The sequence below is a fragment of the Crotalus tigris genome, unplaced genomic scaffold (genome assembly GCF_016545835.1).
Source record: "Crotalus tigris isolate CLP2741 ecotype Arizona unplaced genomic scaffold, ASM1654583v1 scf7180000017933.3771270, whole genome shotgun sequence".
In the NCBI taxonomy this organism is placed as follows: Eukaryota; Metazoa; Chordata; class Lepidosauria; order Squamata; family Viperidae; genus Crotalus; species Crotalus tigris.
Window position 1 is genome coordinate 2,025,815 of NW_024096726.1, and position 24,411 is coordinate 2,050,225.

Sequence of the window (24,411 nt, forward strand, 5' to 3'; positions counted from 1 at the left end):
GTCTTCCTGTCCTCCACCATCTTCTGGAGTCCATTTAAGCTCACACCTACTGCTTCAGTGACTCCATCCAGCCACCTCGTTCTCTGTTGTCCCCTTCTTCTATTGCCCTCAATCTTTCCCAGCATTAAGCCCTTCTCCAGTGAGTCCTTCCTTCTCATTAGGTGGCCAAAGTATTTGAGTTTCAACTTCCGGATCTGGCGTTCTAAAGAGCAGTCGGGGTTGATCTCTTCTAGGACTGACTGGTTTGAACGCCTTGCAGTCCAAGGGACATGCAGGAGTCTTCTCCAGCACCATAGTTCAAAGGCCTCAATTCATTGCAACTGGGAAGACCATGGCCTGGACTATACGCACTTTTGTTGGCAGGGTGATATCTCTGTTTTTTAGTATGCTGTCTAGATTTGCCATAGCGTCTTTTAATTTCTTGGCTGCAGTCCCCATCTGAGGTGATCTTGGAGCCCAGAAAAATAAAATCTGTCACTACCTCCATTTCTTCCCCATCTATTTGTCAGGAATTGAGAGGGCCAGATGCCATGATTTTAGTTTTCTTAATGTTGAGTTTCAAGCCAACTTGAAAATCTATACAATTAAAAAAACTGAATATTTTAATAAAAAGTGACCTCTTAGCAAAAACACTGGAAGGTAGCGAGCACAACACCATTTTTTAAAAGCAGAAGATAGGCAAGATCCAGAAAATTTCAGGCAGATATTCTTACTGTCTGTTCTGTGTGGAATTATAGAAAGATTAAAAAAAAAAAAGCCTATGGAGCAATAAGCCTTGCTGAAAGAAAATCACTGGGTTCTGCACGAGTAAATCCTGTTCATAGTCTTCTAGAGTGTTTTGTTAACTAGTTAGACAAAATAGAATAGGGATAAATATTGTTTTCTCAATGAAAGGAAATTCAAATTTAAATAATTTTTAACTTACTGATCTTGATACAGGGTAAGGGAGTTAGGCAAAGTTATGGATTATATGAAATTATTCAGGATAGTGAAAACTCATTTATGAAGAGCTTCAGAGGGATATCTTAGACTAAGAAATGGTCAACCAAACAGAAACCCTGCGGTTAGTTTAGGGGGATGTAAAATAACGCACACTGGAACAAATCAGCTTTATTATTATTTAGGGTCATGATGACAAACACCAATGATGGTGTTTGGCATCTACCAAAAAGCAAATTTCATGTTAGCAATAATTAAGAAAATGTTTGAAAATAAACTCACCAACACTGTATGCCTAGATACTGTACATTCAGTTCTGGAATATTGTACAGTTCTGGCGACAATGTTTGAAAAAAACATACTACAACTGCAAAAAAGTAAGCAAAGGAAAACAAAATACTTATTCATTAAACATCTACCTTATGAGACCAAGCTAGAACAAATAAAAAGACGGGACATGATCAAGATATATAAAACCCTGCAATCACTATTCTATTGCATTTATTACAGCAAGATGTGGTAATGGTCACTAACCTGAATGGCTCTGGAATGGAGAAATTCATGGAGGACAAGATGAGTAAAGGCTATTGATCCTCAAGTCACTATTTTATTTCTGAATAAATAATACTGTCAGGAGACCAATGATGGAAGAGTTGTCTCCTTCCGTCATCTGGTTGTCAGCATCCCAGAAACATTTGGGCTGATGACAAACAAAATGCTAGGCTAGGATGGGTCTTGACCTTCAAAGTACTTACGTTCTCAGCCTGCCTAAAAATACAATTTAATAGGACATGTCATTTTAAAATGGTGGCATCCAGATCTTGGAACTTACCTGCCCAGGAAAGTGTACAAGGGATTGTAAAGTAAGTTTCAACAAATGCCCATGAGTGGTTGCTTTTTCATTGATAAACCATGGTTTAAAATTAAAGAACACTCATATTTTTTTAATAAATTATTCTGCTTCTTTGTGTATTCTTAGCTGGCCAACTTTAAAAAAATGTGCTATGTTTTCAATTTTAAATTGTACTTCAGGTTTAGAAAATTATTAGTAGCCACTTGATGAGCAGTGCTAGTCAGTATGGTACAATACTTAAGATTATGACCGGCAGAGCCAACCTTTCATCCATTTCACTCAGTCACTCTATCTCAGCCCAACCTACCTCACAGGGTTGCTGTGAGGATAAATAGGCAGAGGGAGCACTATGAACATTGTCTTGAAAAGGTGGGGATTAGATCAACTAAATAAAATCACCATCAAGGAAACTCAAGGGAGCCTGGCTGAAGTCTAGTTTCTTCATCAAGATGAAAAAAAAATGGTAAATGTAGCTGCTGAAAGTAGTGCATTTCATAGTGTGAGAGCAACACCAAAGAATTCAACCAACTGGAAATAATTGAAACCCTAAACTTAATTCTGATTAAGATACAAAAAAAAAAATGTCTTCCAAACATTCCATAGGATGCCTTCCATAGGTATTCCATAGGTGAAAAAAGCCTGATGCCTGATCCAACATTTGTCATTTTAGCAATATGACAAATGTTCTCTTTGAACAATCCTGCTGGGAGTGTCTTGCTTCAGGAAAAGATTCATAAGATGAAGGAAGGAAGGAAGGAAGGAAGGAAGGAAGGAAGGAAGGAAGGAAGGAAGGAAGGAAGGAAGGAAGGAAGGAAGGAAGGAAGATCTTTTCACAGAAATAATTATCTGTGAGATTAGGAGCCTGATTTTTTTTCCTGCCAAAATCATTTTCATGTGTTATTAGGGCTGTGCTTTAATATAATAGAACAGTCATGTGTGTCCTGTCCAGCTATGGTATGAAATGCCATAATATGCCTAGACTTTTTGAGATTCTTAATAAAAGAGGAAATATCAGTTAAAAAGAAAAAAAAATTAAAGAAGTCTAATAGCCAAGGGAAAACGTGTTTTGCTGCACTGAACTATGGGGGGGGGGAAACCTTCTATGGCCTCAGAAAATAGGATCTCATCAGGTGTTTCTAAGAAAGGCTCAATGATTCTTTCAGAAAGCCCAATTTTTAGGGCAGCATCAAAGGCCACAGGTCCTTCTAAGGCTATGGTTAGGGAATTCACATCAAAGATCATGTGCATGCTAGTTCTCATGTCAAGGAGGGCTGCTGGTGGAAATCTCTTGTGGATTTACTACAGTCCCCTGAAGAGATTAAATTATGCACTGAAGCTGCCTCTATATAACGTGGAAACAAAAAGAGCCGGCTGAGTTTCCTAATCAAAGCTTGGCATCTTTATTTGCTTTGAGACCTTATATGAAGCATTGGGAGAAACGTAGCAAGCAAGCGCTTGGCAAAGTTGGAGGGGCCAGGAGATGTGTTTGGTTTGAAGAAAGCCATCTCCTTTTATCAAACTTTCACCTGAAACGTCAAGCCTTTGCATGTGGCATCTGAAAAGGAGCCACATCCTTCGCCACAAGGTTGTTGGTATTGTATAGGCTTGATAATCATAATGAAGATTAGTTTGAAAGAAGACAAACAGGCCTGGAACTGCAGTTTAGAAATAGCATTCTGCTTTCCTCATTTCATGACAATCTTGTGAGAAAAGATACTTTACATTACTAAAAAGAATATAGAGGCAGTAAGTCTGCTCTTCAAGTTAGTTGATGGGATTTTAAAAAAAATGCCAGAGAGAAGTTGTGACACTCCTTTTATCACTTCATTTCATTATTTCTTAAGAAACTAGTTTAGGCTTCTGTAGCCAATACATGATAAGAAAGCAAATGAACATCCCAAAATATTTGCATTGTACAAATATACCCACAATGAAATAGTGTGCCATAGGCTGGTTCCAGTGATAGTCTGGATAATTACCAGTTATATCATTCAGGTTTTCATATTTTTGTACACATTTTCCCCCTCCATCAAACATTTTGCAGTTGTTGTATTTTGTTCTGTTTTGTTTTATATCTTTGCAAAGCCTACTGTTGTTTGTAGGTGGTGCTGGAGTTAGGTAGTCAGAGAATAGCAGCATTCACACATAGCACTAAGTTACAATATATTTATTATTTATTTATTCAGTTTCTAAAGCCTCCATTTGTGGACTCTGGTCAGTATACAAAGGGTTATGTACTGTAAAAAATGAAGTACTATAAAACAAACATGCTGAGAGAAGACAAAATCAGATCTACTGTACTGTTGGTTGCAATTAGCATGACCATATACCAGCCTAACTCCAAGTCAGATCTTAAGTTTCTTCCCACAGTGCGGTTAGGATGCTATGGATGTTGAGAGATGCTACCAACTCAGTTCTTCATATTTCTGAAATCTATAAAGTACACCATGTAAAAATACATTTATGCAGCATATTTAAAAAATCAAATGTTCTGTACCATGAAAACCAAAATAAACCAAATATAACTGCAATAAAACAGAGGAGTTTAAACATTTCCCCCCAGTTTTAAATAACAAAATTTAAAAGTAAAATGACTGAGCAAAATAAAGAATAATCTGCAATGAGTATAATATTGGCACCAATGTGTTCTCCCCTTTTTCATATAGATTTAAATCTCAGATTACCTCATTCAGCTGCTTCAGATGTTAAAAAGCATAGAGGAGGAATAAATCCTTGTGGGGTTTTGTCAACAAATATACGGTAAATGTAAAGTCAGGATTATCAAATGTCTTTTGTAACCAACCTTGCTGAATAAGAATATTATATTACTCATTTCTTTCTTACTCACATTTCCATGGGTGATTGTATTAAAAGCAACAGAGAAATGAAGATGAACAAGGGGAATTTCATTTAGCAAAGCAGGCCACTTATCAGAATGGCCAAGGTTGTCTTCATTAAAATTCTGACCCACCTCCCCATGTCAAATGGTTTCTTTTTCTTAAACTGTCTTAAGCATCTTTTGATTAAATAATTAAATATTTTAAATTAAATATTAAAAAGTTGTATCTCCTTTGACTCAACCTTTATTTCAGGTGATTTTGTGAACATATCCGTGTATTTTCCTTGAGAAGAAACTACATAAATCGTTTTCCTTAGCCTTTTTCTTGTACTCTCTCTGTGTATGTGTTTATGTGTTTCAGTATTTGCTGGAAGTTTCCCCTGCAAGCACTGTCCAGCTTAACCCTTTTTAGCTTTCAAACCCAGATGAGGTTAGCCAACTACTCGCTTATAAATACAGAGAAATGCAAAGTATCTCAGAACAAAAACCATCTCAGAAACAATTTATTTCAACTTACCACATGAAAAATAGCATTGGGTATGAAAGATAAAGCTCATGGATTCCAATACTAGTAATTTCACTATAGTTTTAGATGTTATGGTATAGTTCTCCATATTTAACATGAATTAAGCTGAGAAAATAGTTTCTCTCTACAGTATACAGTATTCTAATTATTAAAGACAAAGGTTTAAAAATGTTTAAAAACGATAAAGCTTCCATATAAACAGGCCAAATATCTTATCACCAAATACAGGCCAAATATCTTATCACCAAATCTAATATACATGACAGGGAAAAGCATAATCTTCTGGTTATGCTGAACTTTGAAGGTTTTATATATTTTACAGATACTGGGTTTCAGTATTTTAGAAATGTTTTACACATTTTCATTATCTCTATCTCTGTCATCTCTACCTCTATCTAATCTGTTTGTCTCTCTCTCCTTCGTTCCTTCCTTTTCTTAATTTATTTCCTTCCTTTTCTTAATTTCCTTCCTTCCTTCCTCCCCTCCTCTCCTGGTGTAAGCAAATAGCATCACCTTCGGTAAATCTATATAAGACTTGCAGGTGAGAGTTGTTTTCTGTCAACAGGATAATCTATTCACTCATATTCCTGTTTCTCCATGAAATAATTTTGTCTCAAAATGATCTGTGCTGATATTTAAGGACATCATTAATTGAAATGCCAATTAAAATTGGAAATCAATAGGTCATTTTTTATGATTAGATCTTAAATACTTCAGAAGTTAAACATATTTTGCTGGTAGAATCTGTATCTCCACCTAATTAATGTTCATGTGGTTTGATGCAATACAATGGTTTACCGTACTTTAAATGCGAAACAAAGTTTCAGATGTGCAGATGTGACTTCTTTTGTTAGCAATAGCTGAAGCCTGGAGTCCTGGAAAAAGCATGCGAAGAGTCCTTTAGTGAAGAGTCACAATGCAGTTCAGTGAACTGGGGTACATTTCTTAGGTACTTTTTAAATGGTTGTTCTGAAGCCCCACATTAATGCCACATAGACTAGAACAAAGTTCTCTCTCAAAGCATTATCTGACATTTTTATGTATTCCATGGGTCGAAAGGTTTCTTTCCCTTCCCCAGATCATGATTCTGCTGTAATGCCTTCATTTCCCCTTCTTCACAGACTTACCTGTAGTTTAAAACATTCAAAGTGTGGCTTGGGCACAGAATACCTCAACAGACTGTATTAAAAATGCCCTTTAAAAATTCCAAAGCTTTGAACTAAAAGAAATATCTCAAGAAGTTTTCATAGAAAGTTCATTGCAGTTGGTTCAGTTCAGCCACACTTAGATGCACCTTTTCAAATAATAGAGAAAAAAAAGTGTAAAGAGGTCAGGCCCAATCAATAGACTTGTTCAAACAGAATTCCAGTCACTGTGATGTATGTACATTTTGTGCTCTTCCTTTGTACTGATCACTATGAAGAAAGGTTACTTTAGCTAGTAGGCAGTAAAAGTCTTCCTCTTTTGAACACACCTCAGCGATAGCAAGGTTGATCGGGCAAAAATCACATCACAATATTTTTGTGCCTTCTCTGTGCTTCTGATAACTATGTAATTCACACACACACACACACACACACACACACACACGTCATTTGCAAATATTTTAAAAGAAGACCGACAGAAATCAAGGAGAGAGAAGCCTCAAAAAAGCATGCTTTCCTGAGCTCTGAAGCTGTGCTTCTTTCTCAAGCATGACAACATTAATTCACAGAGTTGGAGGAAGCCTTTTCTATTAGGTGTTGTTTATTGTGAAATGTAGTTCATCACCTTTTTAAAAAATCTTTATTGGCACAGAAAGCTGCACCAGCATAGGGGGTGACTTGTTTGCCATAAACAGCCTGATAATGATTAAAGTTGTAAATTAAAGAGTTCTCAGTCCCAAAGTGACTGTAAACAGTACAGGTAGTCTTGACTTACAGCCATAACTGGGACTTGAAACTTCTGTCACTAAGCAACATGGTTGTTAAGTGAGTTGCATCCGATTTTACAATGTTTTGGCTGCAGTGGTTAAGCGAATCACACAGTCATTAAGCAAATCACATGGTTAATGAATCCAGTTTCCCCCGTTCATTTTGTTTGTTGAAACACCCTGGGAAGGTTGCAATTGGTATAACAACACAACAACAACAATAATAAAATAGAGTTGGAAGGGACCTTGGAGGTCTTCTAGTCCAACCCCATGCTCAGGCAGGAAACCCTATACCATTTCAGACAAATGGTTGTACAGTCTCTTCTTAAAAACTTCCAGTGTTGGAGCATTCACAGCTTCTGGAGGCAGGTTGTTCCACTGATTGCTTCTGTCAGGAAATTTCTCCTTAGTTCTAGGTTGCTTTTCTCCTTGATTAATTTCCATCCATTGCTCCTTGTCCTGCCTTCAGGCGCTTTGGAGAATAGCTTGACTCCCTCTTCTTTGTGGCAACCTCTGAGATATTGGAACACTGCTATCATGTCGCCCCTCGTCCTTCTCTTCATTAAACTAGACATACCCAATTCCATCAACTGTTCTTTATATGTTTTAGCCATCTTTGTTGCTCTTCTCTGTACTCTAGATTTCTAGAGTCTCAACATATTTTTTACATCCTGGTGACTAAAAATGGATGCAGTATTCCAAGTGTGGCCTTACCAAGAAGTTATAAAATGGTATTAGCACTTCAGGTGATCTTAATTCTATCCCTCTGTTAATGCAGCCCAGGAAGTTATAAAATGGTATTAGCACTTCAGGTGATCTTGATTCTATCCCTCTGTTAATGCAGCCCAGGACTGCTTTGGCTTTTTTGGCAGCTGCAGCACACTGCTGGCTCATATTTAAGTGATTGTCCACTAGGACTCCAAGATCCCTCTCAGTTACTACTATTGAGCAAGATACCACCTATACTGTACCTGTGCATTTGGTTTTTTTTGCCCAATTGTAGAACCTTACTTTTTTCACTATTGGTGATCACATGACTCCCAGGATGATGCAACCATAACAACATGAGGGTTGCCAAGCATCCAAATTTTATCATGTGACTGTGGGGACACGGCAACGTGAGAACCGGTCCTAAGTCACTTTTTTCATAATTTTGAAAGGTCATTAAGCAAAACAAGGACTGCCTATATATATAAAATAACAGAATAACAGAGTTGGAAGAGACCTTTGAGGTCTTCTAGTCCAAACCCCTGGTATAGGCAGGAAAACCTATACCATAAATAAAATAAAAACAATGTAAAATATACCCTCATTGTTGCTTCTAAATGGGGATAAGCAGCAATACATTCACAGTGCTCCTTAATCTCAACCCAGGATATATTCAGATAAGAAAACACTATTGAATGTACCTGCAAATTGGGAAACTCAGACTGGGGAACATTTACTAGAAAAACTTTGCTGGAAAAGAGCAATTTAGCATTAATATTATCAATAAGAAAAATAGTTACAGCGCTGGGGTATGTTTCTGAATCCTGTGGAGCTTTTCCTAACTCAAGAGATAAATTGATGTTTGAAAGCCCTTACAAATTAAGCACAAGCTATTTCCAATCCATATTTACTGCATGGAGAAGTTTTAATATATACTGTAACATCACATTGCCATTAAGAAGCACAATGTCTGTAACACAGAGATAAGGAATCAGTGCTGCCACAAAGAAGAGGGAGTCAGGCTATTCTCCAAAACGCCTGAGGGCAGGACAAGAAGCAATGGATGGAAATTAATTAAGGAGAGAAGCAACCTAGAACTAAGAAGAAACTTCCTGACAGTTAGAACAATTAACCAATGGAACAACCTGCCTCCAGAAGCGGTGAATGCTCCAACACTGGAGGTTTTTAAGAAGAGACTGGACAGCCATCTATCTGAAATGGTATAGGGTTTCCTGCCTGCCTGAGCAGGGGCTTGGACTCGATGACCTCCAAGGTCCCTTCCAACATCATCATCATTATTGTTGTTGTTGTTATTATTATTATTATTAACTTGCTTGAGTTCTGTGCTATGGATACAAAAGATGTGGAGTCAAATCCTGTGGGATAAATGCAGAGAAAAACTGTGATGTAGTTCAATGTGGATCTGAGTACGAGGGACAATATTTTGACAGTAAAAAACGAATGCAACTCAACTGCAGTCAACATTTGAAGAACAAATGATAGAAGTCCAAAGGCAGATGAAATATAATGTTAATAGTTTAATATGTACATATATATTGTCTCCAAATTGTTACATTTCATTTAAATTAAAATTTTCTTGCAAAATATTTCAACATTTTAATAAAGAAAAAAAATAAAAATATCATTTTGACAAAAAGTTACATGCTTGACACTGGCAGTATTCAATTAAAATATATTGTATTTTCTAAATACATTTATCAAGAATAGTTTCCAAATATAGTCAAAATAGAAAACAAATTCAAAAAATATTTTTCAATCCAGTTACTGTTAGATAAAAGATACAGTCAGGTAGAAATTGTAGCTCTTAGCTTAATGAAGGAAAGGAAAACAAAAACAAGTGTTTCTCTTTTTGTAATTCTTTAGTTGCTAGAATAAATATGTCCAATTACATATTCTTGACCAACTTGAAGGAAAGAATTAGCAATGCAGTGTGAGATTTCAACAAACACAATTAATAAATATAAGCCTAAGGGAAAAGTTAACCTCATTCTTATGAATTTTTTGAGAGTCAATTTTGCTGTAGGAAAAATTATTTATGTTATCACTTGGGGTGGGTGGAGAATTTTGTCTAAACATAGAAAACAATCATTGACTTGTACAAATGTCAAAATGAGATAATGCTACTTCATTTTAACCTGGTTTAAATTAAATTAGTCTATTCTTTACATGGAGCTGTATGTGTTTCTCAAGGTATTTATTGAGTATTAGTATTTGAGTATTCTTGGATATTTGAATTTTCCATATCTGTTTTAATAATTCCATTCTAATCTGAAACAAATAATTGGGACTCACTTTTACAAGTAAATATATAAAAGGTATGGACTGTAATACAGAAAGTGTTTTATTCTTCTAGAAAGATTTCTTCATTGAACGGTAGCTGCAAGGCAACATCACAAAGAGATTTTTAAAGTACCTCAAACTCTCAAAATTAGTTTGCTATGTAGTGTGTGCCTGTTCAAAGAACAAACATCAAATGAAAGACAACATGTAGTTCTCTGCAAATCTTAGCTTAGCTAGCTTTTTTCCATATACAAACTCCTCTTATATTACATTCCTTCTACATAGATACAAGTTATCAAAACTTATAAGGTTGTATGGAAAATCATGAATACAGACTCTTGGCTACCTGTGAAATTCTGTTCTCCATACACAATGTATTTTTTAACAGTAAATTTTAGGATTTTTTCTTTAAATTTGTGCATTGTACTAAGCCATGCAGTAACCAGCTGAAAAACTACAAATTTCATCTTTTATGTAAAATATTCTGCAACTTTACTTGCACCTCTATAACAGCAATCAGTATGAATATCTCAATCATTTATGCTGAGATTTTCTAATAAAAATAATCTAAGGGCATGTATGTAGAGATAGTAATATTATAAGCCAGTTTTAAGGCAACAATTTCTATTATACATGGGCAAAACTACAGTGTAATTTTGTGGTGAATAGCTATATTTCTCTGCACCAATTCACTAATTTCAGTCCACATCCCATCACACAGACAGTGTTGGGCCACAGAACAATAATCCTTGTATGACCTATTGTGCAATCTTCACCAGGGTTGCTATGTATGGGTGAAATTAATTTTCATTCCAAAATTGACCCGATGTGTACTATTAATAGCAAGGAAATATTCCAGTATTTGGCAGCTGTTTCTGCTATCTCCCTCTGGGATCTTCCTTGTGCCAGAATTATTGCAATGGAGGAATGAAAGAGTCTAAAATTTCTTCATTTCCCTATAATCATCCTTGCAAACCTACTCTTTCCCTGCTGCTATTACTGCATGGATATAGCACCTCAGTTACCCCCATAAGAGTGAGATATATATGGAAGAAGGGATCAGGGTGTCACTGCCCTGACAGATCGGAAGAGTCTTCCAGAGGCCAATCTTGTCTCCAAACCAAATGTGAGCCTACCTTGGCTTAAATCCATATTTACTTTACTCTGGGTGATTAGGATTATTTTTAATGCAATTGGTATAAAAAGAGAGTGTTGTAATAGAAAGTTGCAATATACCGAACTCACTTCTGCAATAGTGTGAATAAGATACTGGACAGCTGTCAGCCCACATTTTTAATATAACACACAAGCCTACGAGTTAAAAAAAAAAACAATCCTTAGCTGCTTTTATTACTCCTTTTGCCCAAGACCCAAAAAGAGATATTATATTTTAGATTTTAATTGTCCTGGGCCAAGAACTAAATCAACATAGCAAATTATAAATAGGTGTCAATAAATCATTTTTTGCTGCTCTTGAAAATATAGATATTAAGAAAATAAATATTTGAATAAAATGTTATATTAATAATAGTATCAATTGTTTTAGATATTTTGTTTTAAAGTGGGTGATCTGACCCCACTGTGGATGCAGGACCTTTTGATGGAGCACTTCCTCATGGGATCGATAATGAACAGCTTCCTTCTGAATATGCAGAGAGATGTACCATCGCAAGTCTTTTTTATAAAAAAAAAATAGATTTTGTGTGTAATTTATGCCCTCTTTGTGACAAATGTGGTGAATGAATGCATATGTATCTCAGTGCTGGAGGACAAATTGCGCCATAAGAATTGCATTTACATTGGGATAGGGATTGGACTGAATCAGGTATATTTCATTGCCTAAACTCAAAGATGATATTTAAAAAATGGATTTCCTTTTACAACAGGTGGACAGTGTTGCTAGATTAGTGATGTCATGAAGGACAGAGGTCTATAATGATCCTCAATTATAATAGATTATATAATTTATTCAAATGGTGCCATCTTTTGCATATTTTATATCTGGTTTTCGTATTTGTATGACATCCAGAATTATTGAAATGTTGATTACTTCAATAAAATTGCACCTGATTGTGGTCACAAAGCCATTATCCTCTCTAAAATATATATATTAAAACTCACTATATCTATCTATCTAATGGGAAAACGATTTTCAAAATTTTCCTTTCTAAACACAAAAATCCAAAGAATATAATGATGCATCTTCATAGCATGCATCCAATCTTTAAACGTAGGCAGCACTTTTTCAACAACAAATCTAATACATACTTTGTTTCTAAAAATGTATTGTCATTTGATGTAGCACACCAAATCTTTAAAATCAATGAACATCAGCAAGACCTGCATATGCTTGAATTATGGCCATTGCACATATTTTATATCGGTGTTTTTCAATCTTGGCAACTATACAATGGGTGAACTTCAACGACCAGAATTCCCCCACCAGCAGGTTACCAAGGTTGAGAAACACTTTTTTATCTAGTATGTTAAAAGTGCTGTTAATTTATCTGGTTTCTTTTCTGATACAAAGCTGTTTTCTCTTTTGTTGTACAAATGTTCTCTGTACTTATTTATAAAAGGTGTTCAAATACGAGTAATTATGAGAGAAGGCTAGCCTGGGGGGGGGGTGTCTCTTCCTTCTTTCTGGTTGCGTTTGTTCTTTATGCGATTGTTACTGGCACATTCCAGGAATCACTGTTCAGTTACTGCTTTGGCTAGCATAAAGAAGAACACAGTGCAATTAGATATCAATGAAACAACTTTACTCAAAAACATAAATTTCCAAATAGCTGTTAACAGCTAGTAGTGCATATAATTTTAGACTGGGAATAGGAACAGCTTATGATGGGGTAAGTAGAGTAGATCAACATATCTCTCAGTGGTAAAGCATATTGCATTCCATCTTCAGCTTTTTTACATACCTGGTACATTACAGAGGCTTCCCAAAAAACCAAGAAACAATAAAATATTGTTTTGTTAACTAGTCTTAATCAAAAAAGAAATCTCCCAAGCATGTGCTGTTCACTCAATTCTACCACAGCACTATATTGAATAAAATTCAATATGCAATAACATAATTCTTAATAGAATAGAATTCTTTATTGGCCAAGTGTGGTTGGACACACAAGAAATTTGTCTCCGGTGCATAAGCTCTCAGTGTACATACAAGTAATAGTGACAATCATGATCATATACAACATGAAAATACATTCATTATAATTCAATATGTATCTGATATTGAATATGATTCAATATGTATCTGATATTCTAATGTGAAACACATAGCCTCAGAAAAGACCTAGAAAAGAAAATAATCATAATTTTCTTTTCAAAAAAATGGTAATATATTTTAAACAAAGAGTAACTCTATGAAACTATATACAAATTTGATTTATTGCCAGGGCAAGCTGCCAAAAATATGACAGGATTTGTTTCTATGATAATGATTGCCATAACTATTCTTCAATTTATGACTTAGTATCAGGAAATAAAGGCTCTTTTATTTCTGCTACCAATAATAATATGTATTTTATTATGTAACATTTATTTTACATATTTAATATTTATTCAGATGTTATTTAATACTTTAGTTTAGGATTTTCCAGTTTCCATGAGACATGGATTGTGGCAATTCCCATTTTCATGGTGTAATCTTCAATATGTGGTGCTGCTATTACAAAACCACCTAGACACGTTTCACCTTAAAATTACATCACAGTGATAAGGAAGTCAAAACAACTTGCAGTCTCATAGCAGTTCTGGACAATTTCTGCAAATACCTTGTGAGAATTTTTACTTTTCTTAACTGTAGGAGCAAAGAATCTTTAGATCACTAAAGTTTGCATGCAGTTATTACATTTACAGAGAGCTCCAACACCGGCAAAGCATATCATTAATGGCAAATATAGGCAGCAAGAGCAGTTAGTTCTTACTTTCAAGGTGTTTAGACAAATGTGTAGTGAAATCCATTGCTTAAGGGGAGTGGTTGAGGTACAGAAGGTGAGGGTGCTTTAGTTGGGTAAATCAATTGCGGAGCTAGAAGGGATCATACAAAGGAATTAGGCACCACAATTGTTCTTTGTGTTGTTTTTCCTCTTTCACACACACAGATATACACAACTTAATGGACTAAAATATAAGATAACAGGGCCAGACATTAGTATGAATTGTAATACTTTTTGCAAATCAACATGTACTGTCTGTGTCAAGAAATTTTAGTCCTACAATATGAAAAATCACCGAGTCATCTTTATTTTATTTGTTGTGCCTTCCTCAAAAAGGAAGAAAGAACTGTACTCTCGGATCCATGGGAGTGTGGTTGAAATGCCATCAAGCACATTAAAAAACCATGTAAACCGAGATTCTGTCAAAACATATTGTGAGATTGCAGAGCTTCTTGAGAATCTGTGCACTGTGGTGATCAGCCATACAAGTTTGCTGAGTGATTTTGAGCCAGTAATCGTCTCTTGGCCTGGTTTACTTCAAGAGTTATTGTAGAGAAAAATGACAGAAGTGAGTGATCTTGAGCTTTGAAGGAAAGGTGGGATGTAAATCTAATAAATAAACAAATTTATTTGTTCACTTTCACTAAGCCATTTTGTTCCACTTAGATTTCTTGCTTGACTTTCTACTTATTTGAATAAAAAATTATATCATGTAGAAATAATTCTAGCAAAAATGTCTTTCTCTAAGATAAATGTGGAACCTGTTTTTCTTAGAAATGAACTAGAATCTGCCATGGATATTAACTTGAAGTGCTGACTTACTTTTTGAGAAGGCTTTTACTATAACCAATTTGTAATATAATATTTTTTAAAAAATCAAAGGAATCAAAGATTATTTACTGACATCACAAAATAAATGTAGATATGATTTTGTGCTGCAGTTCACAACAGTTCACAATTGAAAATAATTGCAGTTCACAATTGAAAATAAAATTGAAATCAATTAATAAAATAGAAAATTAACTCGACAGGCACTAGATAATACTGGCCCTGCTATATACAATGAAAATATCATGCTATATTAGTAACACATTGAAAGATTAAAGTATGAAGGAAGCACAATTTAGCAAGAACAATTTCATCTGCTATTTCTGTATATGCTGTTAGTTTCCAAGAAGATAAAAAACTTTAGCTGAAACTCATCAAGCTTTAGGAGGATTAAGTGACTACATTTTTAAAAATAATTTGCCAAGTCCAATTCCAAATCCTGGAATAGTGCAATCAATCAATCAAATTTCACTGTTTTGTTTTTATGAATTTTACAGCATTTTGATGGAAAAGCCTGAACATGTGGACAGAAAAAAGATAAGGTGTTATACAAAGATAAAACAAAGGTCCCAGTGCAAAAAAACCCTAAAGTAACAATAATCCAATGCCATGTTGATTCTTTTGGAAACGGCTTCACCAAAGGCATAGGTTAGTAAAGGGCTTCTTCACTTAGCTAAGGATTGCCTTCAATATGAAGATAATCCTCTAGTACAGGGGTGTCAAACTGGCGGCCTGTGGGCTGGATGTGCCACGCTCAGGCCATGCCCACCCCAGCTCCGCAAGGGCAAAAAGACGTCACGATATATCCTGATATGTCACATGATGTGGTCAAGTTTGACACCCGTGCTCTAGCACAACAGTTCACAGAGCACTAAGAGCACATTGTTGACTAATTTTCCATCTTCAAACTTCTACCAAGTACTTTGTTTAAACTGGAATCTCAACTATATTGATGACTGCAAATCTTTCTAAACTTTGGGCATGAAAAATGTCCTTTTAATCTTAATGTGTGATGTAGCAATCTATAAATTGCATTAGCAGATGAAGACTTGCTGTAGAGAAAATTTTGTGCTGCCTATCTTTCCTACTCAAGTAGGAAGAAACTACACGCAGCACTAAATACTGATTAATGCCAATTAATACAATGCATGGTTCAAATCCAGGGGTTCAGCTCCGTGACAAAAACTATCCAATTAGGATATCTAAAAATAACATAAAAAGTTATGGTCTTAATGCCCTGATATGTACAGTAGCCTAGAAGAAAGATATAAATGCACATTATGTAGCAGTGTAACTAAAACAATGCACTGTCACAGCCACTGCTTTATAAATAGAGCACTACCTGCTACCTCTTTGCTCCGCTGAGAGGCTTCAGAAGCCAGTGCATATGATATGGTAATGATGCGTTCTTGCTCATGTAGTTGTGAATCTAAATTTGAAGAGCTGTATTTGTCCTGAACTGGAGGCTGTAGGTTGTGCACACTAGGGTAAACATAAAAGGAAAAGAAAAGAAATAAAAAAGTGCTGTACTTGGGCACATGCTGTGGTCTCAGTCCCGGCCACTTTCCAATATATGCTCAACATGGAAATAAAAAGACTTCAAGATTATCCTGAAATTATGAATCTGGGGAGTATAGTATACTAACTTTTTACGCTGTATTTATAATATGCAAAGTATTAAAAATACAGAGAAGCAAATAGAAAAATAACAAAATCAACAAATGTGAGTCAGTTTAGCCTAGTAATTAAGTTGCCGGCCTAAAAACCAGGAGACTGGGAATTGTAGTCCTGCCTTAGAAATGAAAGCCAGCTGGGTGACTTTCAGCCAGTAATTCTCTCTTAGCCCAACCTACTTCACAGGGTTGCTGTTGGGGGATAAATAAGAGGAAGAAGGAAGGAGTATTATACATGTTCACCATCTGGAGTTACTTATAAAGTAATAAAGGCAGGATAAAAAAATTACATGGATAAATAAACAAAATGTGCAAGCAAGCTAAATACATACAATCAGCAGCAAAAAAAAATTACCAAAAAGTTTAAATACAGAGGAGCTTAAAACAAATTTTAAATGCCTTAAAAAGTAGAATGGCTCTTGAAGGGCCTTGCTGGGATGTCAAAGCTGCTAACGTCGGATGTTCTTGCTTTGACCACAGATGGAAATGTAACCATCTTTTCTCTTTCGCTTTTAGAGTTAGATGATGCTGGGAGGGGAGATGTGGATGAGAGTCCAGTTAGTCATAACAACAATAACTCAGCCGTGGCAATCAAGGTGATTGTGCCCAGAGCTGATAAAGATTTGGCCTGGCTGGAGAGCTGCTAATTGGGGAATGTGATTTATGACTGTTAATTGGAGGAGGGAATTGTGCTTTGTACTTTGTGCCCAGGGGAGGGGAATTCAGTTTTTGGCTTTAACTATCTAGTGCTGATACTTTGTTTTCTCACATAAAAGATTCTTTAAGATAAACAATGCCTCAAAGTTCTTTTAAAGAGTTTCGTCTGTCAGGACCATGACAGTCTGCCTGGGTAATTCACAACCAAATGCTCTCTTTGGCAGAGATTTGCAGATGGAGCATCCTTAAGAAGCAGTTGTCATTTGGATTAGAGCCAGTAAAGGATTTCTGGATGAAACGTCCTTCTACAAAAGGTAGACAGAGACCCAGGATTTTACAGGTCTATGTTTATAACATACAGAAACAAGCAAGATTTATTGTTCCAGTAGCCTCTTCCTACAAGATGGACGAAATTAATAAAGTTGATTATATGTACATAACATGGCTTTTCATGTTTCCTGATGTTATAAATAAAGAGGAATTATGCACAAAGCAGTACCTTGATCTGGTAAGAATATGCCTAATTTTTTCTGCCTTACGATGTCTTGCTTCCAATTCTTCAGGAGTGAGGGGGTCTTCAGGATCTATCTCAATGTACCGTTCTGGAATTGCAACCTTGTCTGGCTTTGACAACTGGGGGGAGGTTTTTTTAAAAAATAGTAATTGTAAATATTTATTGTACTGCATTTAGAACATTACAACATTTGTACATTCAAATACACAAGAGGGAAAAAAGAAGGGTGAAATAGATGTTTCAATATTTCTGTACATTCATTGCAAGTTTCCTGTGAAACATGTTGTATAATAGTGCTTGTCAACCAAAAGAATGGTTTTTGGAAAAATAGGTGTTCCTTCTCTCCACTCATATGTCATATCTGCTCTAGAAGTGTGGAAAACTCTTGTACGTAGATATGTGGTATATGTGTGGAAATACAGGTATAGGATACCTGCCCAGCATCATAATTAGTATACAATATTGTTTGTTTAGAATAATTTTTATTAAAATATGAAGTATTGGTATTAAGTATAGGGTTATAGCAAGAATCCATTAAAAGAATGCATACTTACATAAATACAGTACATACATACATACATATATATATATATATATATATATATATACACACACACACACACACACACACACATACGCACACACGCACACACATATACATACGTACACATATACACACATATTATACATAAATATATATATGTATATGTAAAATGAAGACATCAGAGAAATCTGAATCTATCTATCTATCTATCTATCTATCTATCTATCTAAATTGAGATTTCTCTGATGTCTTCATTTTATCACAGGGCATTTTTTAAAAGGAATATACAAACAATACTAATGAGAAAAATCTCAGGGAAATGGTTAAGTATAGTTGCTATATAATGAGACTTTCAGAATTCAACCTAAGCAATCTCTCTCTTGTTATCAAGATACTTTTCAGATTACTTTTTAATCTTCAGGAATTAGACCTCAGGTATAGATAACAATTCCAAACAATTCCAATCTAGAATTAACAAAATCATTTTTATTTTATTTGTTAGTTTTCCTTAATCTGACCATTTACTGAGCAAGGTATTGTTTTTGATTTAACTGTTCTTTAATCTTTCAGTGAAATAAAATATTCTTCTTTTGAGCCACAAGATGGCTCTGTAGGTTTCTAAATATGTTGTTAATCTCAAAATCTGATGATATTCTACCTGTGATGATATCCTTTTTTCAATTTCTAAGATTCTCAGCATTATGCAAAATGCAGCATAAAACAAACATGGAACAAGAAATAGCAATCAAAATAATCAGAATTCAATCTTAAACCTGAATGACTCCTAAAAAATTATGTGATGGTATTATCTCATAACATTTAAAAGCCTTCAGAAAAGCTCCATAGTAAAATACTGAAGAAACATTCTTAAGTCCCCTGATTTCAAGGGAGTAAGAAAATTAAAAGCAACTTTTGCTGAATATTCTAATCAGACAGGCTGATTCTGGTTGGAGGGCACCATTTTTGAATGTACCACGGAATGAAGTCATGTGCAGCTGTATAGTATTTTAAATTATACCCAGAAGCCTACTGGCAACTAGTGCAGGGTCTCAAGTATGTGTATAATATGCTGTTAGCATTTAAGGCTAATTAGGTAGGCCCTTGCATTTTATACCATGTGCAGTTTTTGAGTGGTGTTTAAAGTTAGCTTCCTAAAGAGCAATGATAGCTAATCCATCTGGGAAACAAAAAGAGCAAAAATCGAGACATCCTCCTCCTCCTTGTAAAACCACAACACGTGAACTAGTTGGGCAAAGTTGCTCCTGGCAATAGCCTCCACCTTACCCATGTTGCAGTAGCCATGAATCTAAAAAGGATCCCTCAGGCGTGATGCTACTCCTTTGACAGAGAACACTGCAAAGAATCTTGATGAATATAGAGTAACTCAATTTTTATTGGGATCTACTTCGGCCTGTTTCTTCCCATTCCTGGAGAAAACAATGCAACCTTTTCTAACACTATTCTGTAGAAGATGTGACTAATAGCATCTTTGTGTTTGTTTGTTTTTAATTTATTCGCTCTATTTTATCAGTCCTTTAATACTGTATTGTTGGTGTTCACAGCAGATGAAAAGAGAATCAGAGTGATGCAAGCCATATCATGATGTCCAACATAATTTTTGCCTGTCAAAGTGACAGGAAAAGGGGTTGAGCTTGTGGGGTGATGCTGCATATGTCATTCTGATGAGAGCTGAGAGATCCTTATAACTCTACAAAATGAGTGGGCTAATTCTCTCTAGTACTGTGCATTTTTCCTTGGCAGATTCAAATGTTTTAGTCACTTTCCTAACATGGCTTTCTTGCTACTAGACACATGTCAAAAAGAAAGGGCCCTGTACATACCTCACAAAAAAATCCTACTTTGCTTAAATTAAAATCTTTCTGAAAACTGTTGATTAACATTAAAGAAAATAAATGGAAGGAATATAGTATGCCAAGTTTGGAAAACAGTGAATTTATTTATTTGTTTGTTTGTATTTCATATATCTAACCCCTGCCCAACCCCTGCCCGTCTCCCTCAAAGAGTACAAGAATATAAGGCAATAGTAACAACTAGCCTTACCTCTTTGCTAATATCCAAGTTATAATCTTCGTGCTCTAGATCTGTCTCTGTTACCGCCACAGGGTCGATTTTTAACCAGTTATCTCCCATTTTTTGTTCTGTACATATTGCTCTTTCCAGTAACTGCAAGTCAAATTCTTGCTCCCGCTTCCACTAGTAACAGACAGGAAACAATGACATATTTGACTATAATGAGTAATAAATTAGCAAATGTTTATCATTATCTCAACCTCTGAATAGCTAAAATGGAAACCAAGGGCTACCATAGCATTTATTTCTGGATTCTCACTTGATGGCTACCCTGATGTAGTCTGCAACCTTTCCAACCAGCAGAGATTAATCTAATGTCAGATCAAAGCTGATAGCAGATTATAGTTAGATTCTGATTTTACATGTTAGGAGTCAGAGATAATTAGATTTATCTATAATCTATTGGGCCAGGGGAAAAATGTATTCCTTGGGAAAAGCTCTTCCCAAAAGTTATACTGTGTTTTTCCGAAAGTAAGACTTACCCTGAAAATAAGTCCTAGCTTGATTTTTTGGGTGGGCCTAATATAAGCCCTACCCCTAAAATAAGTCCTAGTTTTGGGGCAAAGTGCACCCCTAAAATTCAAGCTAGGGTGGGGGTGGGAACTTACCATTACTGCCAGGCCTCCCATGGACCAACACTTGCCTTGCCGGAAGGAGCAGCTTCATTCTGCAGCTGAGAATGGAGCTTGGCCTGCATTTCACAGCCAGAGGCCTTTCCGGAAGGCCTGTATAGCTGAGAACCAAACTATGGATTGAATCCATGGATTGGTTCTCGGCTGCAGAGAGCTTCCAGAAACGCCTCTGACTGAGAAATGCAGGCCGAGCTCCATCCTCAGCTGCATAATGAAGCTGCTCCTTAGGCTGCAGAAGAAGTGGGCCAGCTGGGTGGGGCTGTCAGTCCCGCTTGCTGTGAGATGAGTGGAAAAGATACCCCCCCAAAAAGAATTTTTTGGAGCCCCCCCCCAAAAGACCGGGTCTTATTTTGGGGGAAACATAGTATACAAGGGAAATGCAGTAGGCCTTTGCCTATGAGAGACACACAACCTACAGTTAGATCAGATGCAGCCCCAAGATCTCCCAAAGTTATTATCATGTAATTCTTTAAGTGAATGAAACAGAAAATATTTAACTGTAGTTAAGCAAACAAATGAATTTTTGACACTTCCAAGTGGAGAAAACTGCAAGAGCAAGAGCACTTAGAATTATACCGCTCCATAGTGCTTTATAGCCCTCTCTGAGCAGTTACAGAGTTAGCAAATTGCCCCCAACAATCCAGGTCCTCACTTTACCGGCCTCGAAAGGATGGAAGGCTAAATCAACCTCGAGCTCATCAGGATTGAACTCCAGGCTGTGGCCAGAGTTGGACTGCAATAGCGCATTCTAACCACTGTGTCATCTGGGCTCTTTAGCTGGCAAACTAATATATATCTGAACAGCAGAGATACTGCTAAGACAGAGATTGGCAGCCAGGTGGTCTGCCTGAGCCAGTAGAGCTTTTTTGGACAAGTAAAAGCCTTGAGGATCACCCACTTGTGCTTCTGAAAGCAGTCCCTTGCAAGGAAACCTGCAAGAACTGGAAGAAACTTGTGGGAAACTCGCAGTAGAGCATCAGAAGCAGAGGAAGAAATAACAAGGGGACAGTCTCATGCAGAATCTACTTTAAAGACACTGGGTTTGCTTAAAATTCCACTTACTGTTTGGATTACATAAAAAATTAAAAGTTACAAGGTCTTCGAGCAGCAGAGGAACTAAACTACCTAGAGAGTGTTCCTTTTGCCTGGGACATAAGGTGACCAACTTTTTTACAATGAAAAGGAGGACAAAAATAAATTGAAGAAAAAAATATCGTAAAAGCTGGCCCGGCCCATGGAAGGTCAAACGCCCGCTGCGCCCCTGCCTGCAGCCGCCCCGCCATGTAGAGCGGGCCCCGCAGCTCCCAAAGCACCAGCCGTGCGACTCCAGCCCCGGGGGGGGGGCAGCCCGCTGTCGACACACCCTGCCTGCAGCCGCCCTGCCAGCACCACCGTCCACCCTGCACAGCCCTGTGTAGAGAGAGTCCCATGGCTCCTACAGCACAGGGGGGGCAGCCAGCCGCTGCCGCCCCTCACACCCCCGCCCGCAGCACCCCTGCCGCCCCTGCCTCTTGCACCCGCACCCATTATTGCCCTAGCAGAGCCGAAGATCAAGAGAAACTTACCGCTCCAGTCTCCTCCAGATATCTTTGGAACTAACTAGGACAGCGATGGCGAACCTTTTAGAGACCGAGTGCCCAAAAACTGCCCCCCGCTCCACCTCCCTGCTCCGCCCCTTCTCTGCCCCCCATCCCCCACCCCACCTGCTCACAGGACCACTCACTGCCTCCAGGGCCCGCCACAGATCGCCCAGGCAGCCCAGCAGCGCTATGGTGGCCACCCCCTCTGCCCGCACCCTGCAGCATCAACTGCATGAGGGGTGTGAGGGCAGAGTCTTGTCTACACTGCCTGGCTGCCATGTCCTTGGCTGCGCTGCTTCATGTGCGCCATGCTCGAGGGCGACTCTCTTTCAGGGGGGCTGCTGAGAGGAGGGGGTCACTGGTGGAGGCAAGTCTGGGACAACAGAACGTGTGCCCACAGAGAGGGCTCCGAGTGCCACCTCTGGCACCCGTGCAATAGGTTCGCCACCACTGAACTAGGAGATGGTGTAGTTGGGTAGCAGGGAGGGGTGCAAAGTTCCTGCCAATTCGCCTTCGCTGCAGACAACTTGCACGTGCAAAGTTTGCCGGCTAGGTGTTTTGGCGGGCTCAGCAGCAATTCCTATTGGCTTTCGAAAGCCAATAGGGGAGAGTAGCACAGCTCATGCAAAAGTTGAAAAAAAAAACCATCAAAAAAAGATGCCGGAACGCCGTTCTGAGTGTTCTTTGAGAAAAAAAAGCCCTGCAGATTAGTCTTCAAATATCAAAAAGGACATGTAGGAGGCCACTTTTCGAGGGAGGACAGACCTTACAAAAGGAGGACTGTCCTCCCTAAAGGAGGACTGTCCTCCCTAAAGGAGGACGGTTGGTCAATTTACTGGGACAAGATTAAAATAAAATGTGGAAAAGCAATTATAAGGATTTAAAAACAATTAAAAGCAAAAAGCTTGCTAAGAGTTTGAACTACAGAAGTTTAAAACAGATTAAGGGGACATCTGAATTTAACAGATTTAAAGCACTTTTGAATTAATTAATGCCTCCATTCCAACAAGGACTATTTAAATTTCATAAGAGGGATAATTAGTTAGTCTTACTAAACAAAGAGAATGAGGGAAAGTTGTGAAAGGTCATGTGACCATAAAACTAAGATGTGCTGAATGGGACTAAGGAGTTAAGGAAACAGGGAAAAAAAAAACCTCTCTTAACTTTTAAGGTTTTTTTATGGAACATATATATCAGTGATGGCGAATGTGACTGAATGCCCAAAAACTGGCCCCACCCCCGCTCCACCTCCCTGCTCTGCCCCTGCTCTGTCCCCTATCCCCCGCCCCGCCCACCCACAGGATCCCTCACCATCTCCAGGGCCCGCCGCAAATTGCCCAGGCAGCCCAGCAGTGCTATGGCGGCCACACCCTCTGCCCGCATCCTGCAGCATCAACTGCATGATGGGGTGTGAGGGCAGAGTCTTGTCTACACTGCCTGGTTGCCATGTCCTTGGCTGCGCTGCTCCATGTGGGCCATGCTCGAGGGCGACTCTCTTTCAGGGGGGCTACTGGAGAGGAGGGGGTCGTGGGGGGGGGAGGCAAGGCTGGGGCAATGGCACATGTGCCCACAGAGAGGGCTCTAAGTGCCGCCTCTGGCACCTGTGCCATAGGTTTGCCACCACTGATATATATCATGGGGGGGGGTTGTCCTTGACCTGTTCACAATTTTTTTAGAGGGAACTTAAGGAAATTGGGAGAAGAAAATTGAAGCTTCCTATACTTACTCTAAGAACAAAATAGCCTATCTATATTACTGAAAATTGTGAAACAAGCCAAAAAGAGATAAAGAAATGCTGTGGAATGCCCTTTTAAGAATTTGTTTTAAGTTGGCATAAATGTTTATCATACCAAATACAAGTACATAGAAA

The 24,411-nt window shown here is 37.5% G+C and overlaps 1 protein-coding gene across 11 annotated transcripts in view; it reads right to left on the bottom strand.

Annotated features, from left to right (window-relative positions):
* Nucleotides 1–9,307: 9,307 nt before the first annotated feature.
* Nucleotides 9,308–24,411, bottom strand: part of PLEKHA7 (pleckstrin homology domain containing A7) — a 120,736-nt gene continuing 105,632 nt past the window's right edge. For 4 of the 11 annotated variants that reach the window (XM_039344606.1, XM_039344613.1, XM_039344612.1 and 1 more), the window contains 5 exons: nucleotides 20,300–20,452; nucleotides 17,680–17,813; nucleotides 16,193–16,332; nucleotides 14,011–14,113; nucleotides 9,308–12,792 (listed from right to left, as the gene is read on the bottom strand). In XM_039344606.1, the coding sequence (XP_039200540.1) occupies nucleotides 14,022–14,113; nucleotides 16,193–16,332; nucleotides 17,680–17,813; nucleotides 20,300–20,452 (519 nt within the window). In that variant the 3' untranslated portion in view covers nucleotides 9,308–12,792; nucleotides 14,011–14,021. Of the gene's footprint in view, nucleotides 12,793–12,825; nucleotides 16,333–17,679; nucleotides 17,814–20,299; nucleotides 20,453–24,411 lie in introns of those variants that run through there. The other 7 variants (XR_005556856.1, XM_039344611.1, XM_039344609.1 and 4 more) reach the window with 7 other exon arrangements.